Below are 13,898 nucleotides of genomic sequence, written 5' to 3'. Positions count from 1 at the left end.
CCAGCAGAGCATTTACTGGTTAATTTTAAGTACATAAATGAATAATAAAATTCACTAATCATATGCTGACAGTTCAGCACCCCATCACATTTTCACTGCATCATGTTTCAAGTAAGTATATATCAAATACAACATACATCAAATTTTAACCCAGGATCTCAGGCACTGGTCCTCTACAGGAGTCAGCAACACTGGAAAAAGAGAGCTACACTCAGTGCTTATGATGAATACCTCTCTGCTAGATGTCACCCTCTATTTCCCATGAATCTGACAGCTCCCTGCAGCTTGTGCATATTTCCTAAACTGCTGCAGACAATAATCTGCCAATGACTGATGAACACAGTGAAAACTGGAATAAAATTAATAACAAATACCTAAGGATTGTGTTATTTCCCATCAGCACCACTTGGATATGACACACCTGTCTACAGCTTCAGAGGAAAGAAAAGACAGAAATACAGTAAAGAATGTAGAAGATGAATAAATAGTTTCAGTAGATCAGAGGGTTTTGAGCAGCCTACTGCCAATCAAGTCCTTTGCCTTTCTCTCTACACTACATTTTGAACTTAATCAAATTGGAAAAAATTACAGCCTGTTTATAACTGTTATTTAAAATTGCTAAAAGGAAGAAAAATATCAAAACCCTTATTATTAAAAAATATTTACAGTGACCCATAAATATTTTTACAGATCAGTATTAATCACTATGCAATCAGGATTGCACAGAGAACAGAATAAGTAGAAATGGGAGACTTCCAAGACCAAGTCCCAAATCATTAGTGATAAGCTCAGTGGAGAAATGGATTCCTGTCCTTCCCTCCTCCTCCCCTCCTAGCTATGCAAAATTTCCACTTTAGATGTCAGGCAAGAGATTTAATAACAAAAACCTAATAAACAATGTATGCTTTAGGGGTGCACATTGCTGATTTTTTTCCAAGTGTCTAGGCCAGCCCATGTTTTGGGAACTTTGCCCACAATAAAAAGGATATCTGTCTTCATCTAGCAATGACTGGTCATCCCCATGAGCTTCCTCAAGAAGGACAGGGCATTCCAGTGAGTCAGAGCCTGCTCCCACTCTCACAGGGATTTCAAATAATGCAGTATTTGCAGACAGTTATAATGCTGAGCAGTCATACTAAACAAACATTAGGAGCTAAAAAAACACCCAAAATAAATTTAAAAAACAGAGACCAAAGACTGAGACGATGTGCAATTGATATGGGAACCCAGGGGGATGTTTTCATAAACAACTGTAATCAAAAGCAGCTATTTTAATACAAGGCTGCAACAAACACATGTAGCTCTTTTAATCTAATACAAAAAGACATTCCCACAGAACTTTTCCTTATCAGACCCCTGGTAAGATTCCCAGTCTTACAGAAATGACAGCTGAAACCAGGGAAGCTTTAGTATTAATTCTAGTGCTGCCATGCCACACTAAAATACAGGGAAAAGAGGAGAAAGAGAAAGCACACTTAGCAGAGTAAGCTACCTTATTTGGCCAATTACCAACATGTACTAGTGCTCAGCCTCCAGAAAATCAGATGGTTGCTTTCAAGTCAACTAAAGGATGGTGTACTAAACCCACACATACTAGTGTATGTGTGTGAAACAAAACAAACGCCAGCAAACCTGCATTTAAACTTATACAAACAGCAATTACAACTTATAAAATATATAGTCATGAATTATTTCCACTTAGCTCTTCTCAAACAACTTGAAGAGATCTTTCTGCTACAGCTTCAACAATTGTCTGGTTTTTGTGCTGTTTATTATATCTAAAATTTAGGATTTGTTGCTAAGTCTCACAAAAACTTTTGACTTTACTTTTGAATTTTGTTTCTTTATTATACCATCTCACCCTAGACCCATTCCTGTGAAGCTCATACAGACCTTGTCATAACACAATATAGAGCAATCAAACTTATAGGCACAAGTCAACAAAGAATAACTTTCTCAAATGAGCAACCTACACCCAAGTAACATTACTGATTGGTGAAAATTTAAATTTACACTACCTTCTGCAATATTAATACTACTACATCTGAGTCCTTTTCCTTAAGAAGTGAGCTCTCTCACATTCATGAAATAGGAAGACAACTGACACAGAAAGCTTCAGATTTCATGGTCATCTGCTCTGTTTACTAGGAAACTAAAATAAACCCATATCAATCTATTTCCAAAACTCAAAGACGGTAAGAATATTTTCTGTCCTTCCCTAAGCACTGCGCTAGGAACGGCTACAGGCTTTTAAAGCTTTTTTTAATCAAAAAATGACAATGTTTCATCCTACATAAAACTTTTCCTCACCACACACTGTTTTGTTTTCCTAGTGTCCATCATTAACACTCACAGTGATTATCCTTGTACATCAACAAGCTCTCAAATGCAAAACCAAAACCCTGTCAGTCCAGAGTGGTGGATAGAGAAGGGCAGAAGAGAAAAATAGTTGTAAAGTCCTTCCCACTGCCACCCACCCTGGTCCCTGACTGGAAACAGCATCAGGGCACTTAGGAATTTAGTTCCTCCATCTTGCACAAAGATACATTACAGATTACAAAACTCTGTCCAAGAAAATAGTGTCTATTTCATAACTCCATAATTTCATAGAAAGACATTCATATTTCTTGCAACATAATACACCTAGAAGTAGCACTGCTTTGACATCTGTATATTGGCTGAAGTTTTAAAGAAGAAATTTCCTGAAAAATTAAGTTTTGTCAAGGGAAGCCAAGACACATATACCCAACAAGGTTTTAAAACCTTATATTGTTTGGCATTTTAAAGTTAATTTAAAAAAAAAAAGACTTTCTAAAAGATTAAGAAGTCAGACTCTTAAATAGAGCTAGACTTCAATTTGTGAAAAAGTATTCGAGTTAATACAGCAATACCCATTTTATTCCTTCAGAGCATTCAGCCCAGAACATCTAACACTAAACAAACACACTGTCAATGCCATGGTAGGAGAGGACACAAGGTAACTCAATTCTAGATCATTCTGAAGAGATTACAGGTCTTTGAAAAGGGGAGAGGGAGGCAAAAGGGAGGTTATGTTTTTGTTTCATACTTAAAACATTACCTCCCGATTACCTCCCTTGTTAATCAAAAACATGCTGTACATTCTTTCATCTTAGAAAGTAACCATTAAAACAGACCTATCTAGCTCTTAAAAAAAAGTGAGGTAATAAGTTGTGAATCAAAGTGTTCCCTTCCAAATAAAACATCTGCAGGGGGAAAATAGCTTAATAGAACTGCAGATAGGTAATCAAATGTCCTAGCTCAACAGGGAGTAACAACTGTATGCACTGAGATTGAGATTTGTCCTTGCAGCATTTAATCCTGCTCATATTGTGCAATTCATCTCGGCACGGTCAGAGCAACCACAGCTCTACTCCCACTAGATGGAAAATTCCACTCGAGCTTAAGCGAAACTCTTCAAAAGCCCAACTTGAATTTTTTCTGCTCAGCCCAGTTTTGTTCACAGAACTGCTCACCCGCTTGCAAACAATCTTCTGTTCATCTTCTCAGTGCAGCAAGTGAATGTCACTTCACTGCAGGCTCAGCCCTGGAAGGGGTATTAGGACCAGCTATGGGTCATATTCACCTTTCCTCTCTCTGTGCCACATCTATCCTTCCTGACACGGGTACAGCATCCTAAACAAAAATATCATGCTAAGGCATGGCAATTACATGTTACAATTGCATTGGACTGCCATGTAATTATGTCTATATGCAGATGCTATAGAACACAACACTGCACTGAGCAATTCAAAGAAACAGTTTACACGCAGAATTTAATGACTTAGTACACAGCGCACCAGACCTCCTCTTTGATCCTCTCTAATTGGTTACTTCACAACCAAATGAATAGGAAACAATTTTATTTTTGTTCATTTGCTATTGCATAATGAAAAGTAGAAAGGGAAAGAGAAGGGTAAATAGCAATGTATGTGTTTTACCAAGATAAATAATCCCTGTGTATTCCAATAAATGCAGTCAGAATGAACAGAAAACAGTCCCAGCATTCAAAGAACAAAGGTGTAAGAACTGTAGACAGAAATACACCAGTAACAACACACTGAGCTATATCATAAATACATTTACCTCTGCAGAATCCTTGGTATTGTCCCCTGGCAACCATAAAAGTTTCAATACTTTGCTAAGTAACGAGACAGAAAATGCATGTGTCTGTACACCCACCAACAATTTTTTGTCACAAATATGTAGTTATTTTATGCTAGTTTTATACCCACATCCATAGCATTTATACGAAAATCAATGGAAAGAAAACATCATCTTTATCTGCTGCATCATTCCTTTCTAAGAATACATTTAAAGGAAAGTATGTCCAGCAGTATAGGTCTCTTAACTATTCCAGGTTCTTAGCTTAAAGCTTTTATTGGGGTTCTCTCCCACATCTTCAGATTGAATTTAAATATCCTCAAGATAATGAGCTAGCTAAGTGTGAAAAGTTATTTTGCTGGTGTATGTACCTTGCAAAAAGTAGTGGTCGTAACAGAAGTAAAGACTAAAAAACTAAAAAGCTATAACCAAAAGCTTATCAAAAGAATCTATTAGCAATAACCAAAATGATGCTGAAATAATACATTAAACCAAAAACCAAAAAACAAAACCAAAAACAAACATTCTCCAGTGCATTAATAAAGGCATCAAAACAGAGCCAAGTATTGATGCAACAAATAGTTTAAAACATTTACCCAAAAAGCATTTAAGATTCAGATATGGCAGAAAGCCAAACATATTTAATTATTAAATACAGTGCATTTAAAAAACTCCTAATACAGGTTTTTCCTTTCAGGAAAAAATAATAATTAGTAGTTATTCTTGAAAATTCATAGAGTATAATAAAAGGCAAGAGACACATCACATCCACTGTGAAAAAGAAGCAGATAGAGATGCTATTTTCTAAGATACACAGTAGTTTAAAAAAATTAAAATATCTTAGGACAACAACTTAGTCTTGTTTCACTACTAGACGAGCAAGATGAAGCACACAAGTCTCTCACCCTACAGAACTCAAGCTTTCACACAGACAGCAAGACTTCCTCTCAAATACTGGTGATGCTCATTTCTCTCTGCCCCCCACATCCCTAGCTCCTTTATGAGGCTCCTAATCCCAAACAGGAGGCATACAGAGTAGCAAAATATCTGCTGAATATCTTCTTGTAACCACCACATAAATGAAAGTTACACTGTATAAATATTTGAAAAGTCATCTTATAAACAGGCTGGAAAAAGGACAGATCCGTATCTTTATCTAGCTATGTATATTTGTGGACGGATATGGAAAGAGATACATACACACATATACAAATCTATATATTAGACATTACACTTACATGTTGCAAACAATCATTCTGCAGGACTGAAAAGAAGCTTGCAGAGCAAATCTTGCTAAAATCTGTCAAACTCATCAGTTTTTATCTACTCTCTCAGTGGCAGCCAGTGATGCAGTACAGTATTTGCAGATGAAGATTTACAAACAAGTCATGCAATGATTTGCATAAGTCAATAATCCCTTCTAGTTCTCTAAAACAAGTATTAATAATACAGCAAAGTCCAACCAATGATTACCAATTTTTCCTTTAAGGATTAAAACTGAAGAGAGGCATTTTATTTAAAAACAAAAAAACAAAAAAAACCCGTGAAGATTCAAGAAAGAACTCCCGTCACATAAGAAACCTTATCTTACACAAGATCATCTTACCTTATAATAAAGGGAACAAATGCTGCTGTGCTGAGGGCTGAGTGAGAGCCATCCATTGGAGATGGATACAGTCTTCCCAAGATTAAAAGCAAAAGAAACAGGCTTGGGTGGATTTTCAACTCTTCAGCCTCACTAAATAAAAAGATGTAAGAAGCAGTTGGTGAAAAAAAGCATCCTCATTCATGCTAATCTTGAACCTCTTCCCCACAAAATAGCCTTCTGCATCTCTGGTTCAAGAAGTTATCCTAGGCTGATTGTTACAAGGGAGGGCAAACCCTGCTGGGATGAAATATGGCATTCAGTTCTTCTCCACGGAACCCCTCTAATGAAGACACTCATGGCTGTATTGCTTCACTTACCCACATTATTCCAAGCCTCCTTTATTCCCAAATGTGGTGAGCTGCCTTCATTTACAAATAGTATTAAAAATATGCACAGATAATGTTTCTCTATGAACCAGGAAACTGAAGAGAGCTGACTTATAAAAAGATGATTTAAAGAAAGTATTTCCATCAGTTTGAAAGGAAATGTGTGTTTTGTAAATAACATGTTTTTTAAAGAATAGTTCTTGTCATTGGCACCAAGGGTCTACTATTCATACAGTAAAAACAATCAGAAAACCAAGTTAAAAATCAATACTTTTTGATTTAACATCTGATAAGATACAAGTCTTAACCCACAATGAAAAAGCACTCAAGACCAACATTTCAGACAGCCGTTTTCAATCTTTTTCAACAGAAAAACTTCCCAAAAATTGCCAGTGACGACACTGTCACCTTTTATAACGTCAGGTAGAGTGGACTGCTGTGCAGAATATACACAACCTCTTTTCTTAGAGCAGAGACTGCAAAACATGGACTGACGGGTGAAACTTCAGCTTCCAAGTGTCCACCTTACGCCCATTAAAGTCAGCGGAACCTCACCCATAAATCAGCTGCTCAACTTCCACAGTTTATATCATAGCATTTTAAGAAAAAACAAAGCCAGCACTGGTTTACTTTAAAAGTTCATGAACCTGGAGGTAACAGCGTCATCCCAAATGGTATCATCTGCATTGATCAAATTGTAGCTCTCAGCCACCATTTGTGGAGTCTTTAAAACAAGATCAAGGACCTTCCCCAGAGTGAGTGTGCCACAGGCTGGGAAGTGTTCATGTGGTGTTACTGGGGGCCTATGACCCCGTATCACTTAAACATGCTGGGAAGCCTCATTGTTAAATGTGAGGCACTCAAACACCCGGGTTCTGTTTCCCTGAAAAATGTAAGTTCCTTAACATCTGATCCTAAGAACACAGCAACTCTTAATTAGTCACTAGTAGTTCAATCTTCAGAGACTTAATGCAATGTGCTGAAGTTAAAAGAAAAAAGCTCTAGTGAAAACATTAGAACTGTATCATTTCAAGAAGCATTGATGTATACAATGGCACTAGGGTGTGTATGTGACAACTCAGTTTAACCTTTTCACTTCACTTTGTATTTCAAAGTTTTCTTAGACATCATCTTACCTGTTCAAAGTGTTGGTTACAACCTCTAACTGCTTGAGAAGGAAAGGATAAAGGCTGGGAAATCGAGAGAAAAACTCCCTTCCTGTCATTCTGCAGAAACAAATGAAGAAGAGCCATAATTAGCATTCTGCAATAATGAGTTACACTCAAAATATCAGTTTATTTGTTGCACTTCTGATGCTACAGTGAAGCTGGAGAGACAGAGGAACCATGCATGCACAATGAACTCTGAAGGCACAATGTTTTCGTGAAAAATGGTGGTAGAGTGTAGTTCACACAAATTAAGTAACTGTATCTGTGTGTGCTCACTAACAGTTTGTCATTAGGCCTTTCTGGGAAAAATGGATCTTAGCCCCTAATCACACAAAAAAGATACAACAGTTTAAATTCTGACATTATTTTAACAATACTCACAAGACTACACTTTCTTAGGCATGGCTCATGTCCTAAATAGAATATACCTAATAGACATGTACTAACAGATACTCATAGCTTGCTGATACTAAAAAGCATCTCAGAATAATAATTCACAGATTTGTGAAATGCATGGCAGAGGAGTCTGAGCTTCCATTAGCCCTCCTTCCACAGTGCTGTTTCCAGCACATGGCAGCAGGGACACTACAGGACACATTTCTGCTTCTGTAGATGGAGCAACCATGTTCAAAACAGAGCAACATACAAACATCTCATGAACTCATCCCTAGCCAGAACCAGTAAGGTGGCACAGTTAAAGCTGCAACAGCAAATCAATCCAAGCTAAAAAGACATAAGTAGAATTTTTTCTGTATTTGTTTTACAATCATTTGATCAGATAAAGGATGGCTTTATGGTTTATATGAAACTACTCAGCATCACCAAAGTAAGAACCACTTGAATGTTACCATGGGGAAGCTCCAATTAGACATGCAGATAGAAAAAGACTTTCTTTAAAAACAAATAAACAAAAGGGCATCATTTAGAAAAACAAAGCCAACTGCAGAGTTTGCTTGCCACAAGATCAACCAAGATAAATGTTCCACGTTAGCATGACTCCAATGCAAAGCTTCCAATAAGCAGACAGATCCAGGTTTGGAAAAATAACACGATGAGAAGGCAAGATTGAATGCATATAAAAATAAGCAGACAAAAAAAATCACGCACGAGTAAACGAGCACATGGCAAACATCAGCACAGCTCCTTCCAGCACTCAGCTAACATAACATGCCTTAGCCACAGGCCACAGAATAAACACAGCAAAACCAGACTGTTAGGTGGAAACAAATGTTCAAAGAGGGACAGGAAACTTTCCCAAGGCACATAAGAAAAATTCTGTGAATATGTATACAATATAGTGAACTGCTAGAACTAAAAGCAAGGAATCTGCAGTAGCTGTTATAGCTACAAAAAAGATTTCAGATTTAAAAATTACATGGAAGCATTACAAGTGTGAATTAATATAAATTGAAGCACTAATGAGAACAGTTTAAAGGCATCAATATTGATAATAACTGGTTATTCAAGCAGAAGACTCCCATGCAATTTCTTGTAATAGCGTCCTCAAAACTTCTTCAGTTTTTTGCACATACAGTATGTAACAAACTGAAGATGCAAAGCCAAAGACAGCACAAAACTTAAGATCTATCAGGTCAAACAGCCCATCCTAGTGAATTTTCCTATGTGACACATTAAGAACTCAGTATTTAAGAAGAAAACGTTTTATCAAAAAATGCTGTGACATCTCCATCTCTTGTGCTATAGAGTGTAACAAGCAAAAGCAGAACTGGTCAAGTTTCCTATGGAATGGATGGTCACTGCCTAGAGATTTAAGAAAGGACTACATACAGCCACATTTGAATCAATATTAAATAATGGAACTCAATAACCTTACAAAGTTTCAAAATTCTTTGCAATTAGCATGATTTCATAAATCTTTCTGACAGGAAAAGAAAATTTTAACTACTGAAGTGGGTGAATTATATAACCTACGTAACCTCCTACTTGCTTTACTGCTCCAGAGCTTACTGATGGGTGAAGGCAGCCTAATCAAAACCACTGACAGGCAGTATCTGCAGAGAAGATGTCCACAGGCATTTTCAGCAAAAAGGAGGCACAACTGTCTGAGCACACTGTTAAAGGGCCTCCAGTTCAGAGGGGAAACAAGAAATACTACATATTATCAGAAGTGCTGCAAATTAAAAAGTGTGCTCAAAATAGAGAGCATTAATTTAAGTGTGAATTCACTACTTGGGGATGTCAAGCCAAGGAGATGCACAACTGGGAAGAAGCAGGAAGCAAAACAGCTAGGCAGTATGGAAGAGAGGAATTTAGATGCTTCATTTTTTTAATACTAAGCATGCTTTTTGATCCTGGAAACATGTACACACAACTATTTCTGTAATTGCAAATGGAACGACAAAAAAGTGTAATGGTTTTGCTCTTCAAAATTGACACTAAGCCACATTTTATATTAATTTTATCAAAAACCATACTCCTTTGAAAAACAAATACCAGCACTTTGAGATATGCTTCATGCATGCTATGATAAGAATAGATTATGCACACAAATGCAAGTTAGGCTCCACAAGTAATAGGCTATCCACATCTTTAAAAGAAGACAAATCCCTGACATATCTATAAAGGAACATATCAAGTAAATGTGGACTAAAACAACCCAAAAGCCACTGCCAACAGTCTTCATGAAAAAAACTTTTTCTTCCTGTTCTATGACAGATCTGACAGGGAACAATAGGTTTTAATTAAAAATACAGATAACTACCTTCCCATTAGTCACTGACAAGGTTCAAACACAGATTTTTGGCAACAGAGCTACCATAATTAAATTCTTAAACCAAACATTCTTCAGATCACAAGATTTCACATCTACTCCCCCAAAAATGTCTTTTATAAGAGAAGTAACTGAGAAGAGCCTTAAGATACTACTATTTTATCCCATGTCCAGCTGAAACTATTTTTATATTGCTTCAGAGATCTTTAACAGTATGTTCAACCACAGACTCTGTAATAGTATTTTCTTTTTTCCTGTTAGTAACTCAAAGAAGCAGAGTTTCACAATCCAGGATTTCAAACAGGATTACTGAGACCCAAACAATGAATTGGTGGAAGGTTATTTACTGAGAGAAGAAGTAGAGTAATGAAACAAAAGTTATCAATGAGTTGATGATGTTTACAATAAAAATCCCTCTTCCCAATGCAAAATGTCATTCACATATTGAATTAAAATGATGCTTGATGTAGAAAGGCTGAGAGAATCTAATGGAAGCACTCATATCCTCTAAATTCACTTGCAAAAATAAGTAAAAGTGTACACATGCAGAATACTGCAGTACTTAAGAAGATGCAATATTTACATCTCAGAGAATTTCCAGATTAACAATGCTGATGTCTTTTCATGCAAGCAATTCTGCACAAAAGTCAAATGACAGGCACATTACAAAAGGTCTCATTCTGATGGCTAGACACAGATGTCCTGGTTTAGCACTCAGCAGAAAAACTGATAAAGAATGTTTATGTAGAGAGAGATACATGGGCTTCCTAGTCATTTCCATTTCAGTTCTCCCCACCTGAAAAGATGTTCCATTAATAAGGAACAGTAATACAGAGGCATCTTCTGTACCATGTCATACAGAACCAAGTGACACCCACCACTCCTAACTAGTCTCCGTGTGCCTTTGAGTCAAACTCTTCCTGTTCAATAGATTCTGGAGCAGGCAAAAGGGGGGCAAGAAAATATCTTTCACAGAATATAGAAGTCACATCAACTGGCAAGAAGTTACTTCGAAGGCATGTGATGATAGGAAGGATAGGATTTAATAGTTAGCAATAAGCACTTGGAAAACAACTGAATCACAGCTATGCTACAAAATACCAGCTAGTGACAGAGATAAAAATAAAAACAAAAATTAAAAAAATAAAATAAAATAAACTCAAAGCAGACTGTAACTTCAAGGGAAAGTCTGGTTTAAGCATGAAACACAGTTTAGAGTATTGATAATGCTTCTTCAGAAAAGATGCAAAAATCAGTTTTACTTTTTTCTGAAATAATCTAACCCAGAAGTCTTTACTATACTCTTGAGTGTCTGCAGTTCTTCCATTCACTTAGCACCAGTTCTTTGGCTGTATCACTTTCCAGAGCAGAACCTGGAGTGGCTTAAATTAAGGCAAGAATCGTGTGCTTTCAAGTTTTCATCTGCTTTGCTTGTGGAGATATCAGTAACATCAAACTTCTAGAATCAATTCATAAATGCTGCTGAAAACTGTGACATCTCCAGTGATTATACATCATGTTTGTCTCAGTAGCAACTTGGTGCTGCACAACTCAAGGGTTAACATCTACATTTTTTAACTGTCTTTCTTACAAAATATTCCACCTTTATACGTAACAAGTGGATGGATTATTTAAATGCATTTTAAAAAGACATTTAAGAATAAAACCATGGATATTGCAGTGTTCTTTTTAAAATTCTGTTGTATACCTTAAGAGAACACTCCAGGAGATTAAAATTCTGCTGTGACATTGGGGCATACATATTATTTTACTGTGACATGTGTCAGAGATTACCTGCTTCTGTTCTTTCATTTATTTTTCAGAAGAACAAAGCTTTATAACCTTGTAGGCTGTTTTTAGCAACTGACATGTAAAAGAACATTGGCAGCAAATGTTTGCATTTGAGTATAGTATAGGTGAGATTTAGAGACAATCTTCTGAGGGCAGCAAGGGTTTCTGGTGTTCTTCTTAAAACACAAATACTGCTAACATCTCATGTCAGCTGGTGAATGCATGGCCAAATATTTGACAGGGAAAAATAGCACTACATTTAAAAACAAAAATTAGAACTGGAATGTGAAAAAGTATAGACAAGACACACTTAGGCCACGACCAAGAAAACAGTCTTAATGAAATTACAGAAATATTTTTAATTGCCTCCTGTAAAATCTACTTGTGTCATACCAATCCTTACACTGAAATCATTAACCAAATGCCAGATGATCCTTTATGTTAAAGGGCAGTAATGCAGAAACAGAAACCAACTTCCTTCTGGCATTGCAAGGACAACTGCTGCTGAAAGCACTTGAAAACCAGAACAGACTTCAGCAAAACTGTCCTTCAAAATGACAGATTTATATATACAATATACATTTTACATATTTGCTGCTTCTGACATCACTGAATTATGAAAAAATCCCACAATGCAACTTTACTAGGCTAACCTGACTAGACTAGGTTTAGTTGCCCATTTTAACATTTGTGTTCTTTCCGTGACCCTTATCATTTATTAAGCAGTTAAATGCTGTCTCAAAATATAGGAAGCATATTTCCCTGCAAACAAAGTGAAATTTCAGAAGCATAAACTCCAAATAAACAGGAATTTTTTTTTTTTTCAACTCCCCAAAAAACACCAAGAAAAAATGTATGGCAGATTGATTTACGCTGAGGTTATGGTAAAGACCAAAGCTAATTTCAGACATGTTTTAAGAATTACATTAATTTTTTGCTCCTTTAGTAGGACTAAATTATATGACAATCATCTACATGCCATGACAGAATGAATAACAGCAGTAAAGGTAAAGAAAACAGAAAGGTTCTAACTATAGGGGTAGCAAAACTCAAAGAACTTACTATATTTGAGTCCAAGGGCAATTTTATCTTGTATTTTAGAACACAGCAAAACAGCACAATATTATACAACTACAAAGGCAAATATAAAACATTTCAAATTATTCAAATGTGGTAGTAAGGAGAACAATTCATAAAATTACAGATTGTGCACCTGGGATGAATAATCCAGAGCATCAGCAGAGATTGAAAACCAACTGGCTCAGAAACCAACAGCCCCAAGGGAAAAAATGCATGAGTCACACTGGATGCCAAATGTAGGTTACAGTATAAGCCAAGGGCACATCCTCACTGCTCACAGGGCAAACCACACCTGGGACTGTGTTCATTGGAACAAAAGCAGCAGCAGATCAGTGAGGCTGCACATGGAATCCTCCATCACATTCTGGGTTGCCTAGTCCAGAAGAGATTAGAATACACAAGAGAGTCCAGCAAACAGCTGCTCAGATGGGCATGGCCTACAGCACATCCTCTGTACGAAGAAGCTGAAGGAGCCAGGTTTGTTCTATTTGAAAAAGAGGAGGCCCAAAGGAAATCTAACAGTAGCCTATAACCACTTAAAGGAATTAGAGACTAGAGAGCTAGTAATCTTCTTGCAGCAGCTGCATAGTACAGAAAGGACCAACTGTCACAAATCATAGTTGAGAAGTTTTAAACTGGGCAAGGGGAATGAAGCACTGTTACCCAGAATAGTTATGAAATGTCCTTAAAATACTGGAGGTTTGAACTCATCTAAAGACACCACTGACCTATGTAGTGCTGCTAGTAGTCATACTCCCAATGGGAATCAAGGAAACAGGACAAAGAGATCCCTTTACAGTTTGTATGGTTCCACTTAGCTACTTCCCACTCTGCCACCACAGTTTTAACATTGCCTTCTTAAAAGATCAATGCTTTTCTTGTCTTCCTGCATTTGCTGGCCATCACAAGCCACTGCAAGTACACTGAACAACAGATCCTGCTCAGCACAAAATTCTTGAGACTTAACATTTTTTTATCAAGTTAGTAACTTAGTCTTTAATTCAGCACAAGCTATTCTTTTTGCCACACTG

At 36.7% G+C, this 13,898-nt stretch overlaps 1 protein-coding gene across 4 annotated transcripts in view; it reads right to left on the bottom strand.

Moving 5' to 3' along the window:
* THADA (THADA armadillo repeat containing) overlaps positions 1-13,898 on the bottom strand; it is a 150,116-nt gene that overhangs the window by 92,344 nt on the left and 43,874 nt on the right. For all 4 annotated transcript variants that reach the window (XM_079333023.1, XM_079333024.1, XM_079333025.1 and 1 more), the window contains exons 27-28: positions 7,233-7,322; positions 5,729-5,860 (exon numbers count right to left, since the gene is read on the bottom strand). In XM_079333023.1, the coding sequence (XP_079189149.1) occupies positions 5,729-5,860; positions 7,233-7,322 (222 nt within the window). The remainder of the gene's footprint in view (positions 1-5,728; positions 5,861-7,232; positions 7,323-13,898) is intronic.

The sequence above is a fragment of the Erithacus rubecula genome, assembly GCF_903797595.1.
Source record: "Erithacus rubecula genome assembly, chromosome: 2".
In the NCBI taxonomy this organism is placed as follows: Eukaryota; Metazoa; Chordata; class Aves; order Passeriformes; family Muscicapidae; genus Erithacus; species Erithacus rubecula.
This window is presented reverse-complemented; position numbering and strand designations above follow the sequence as displayed.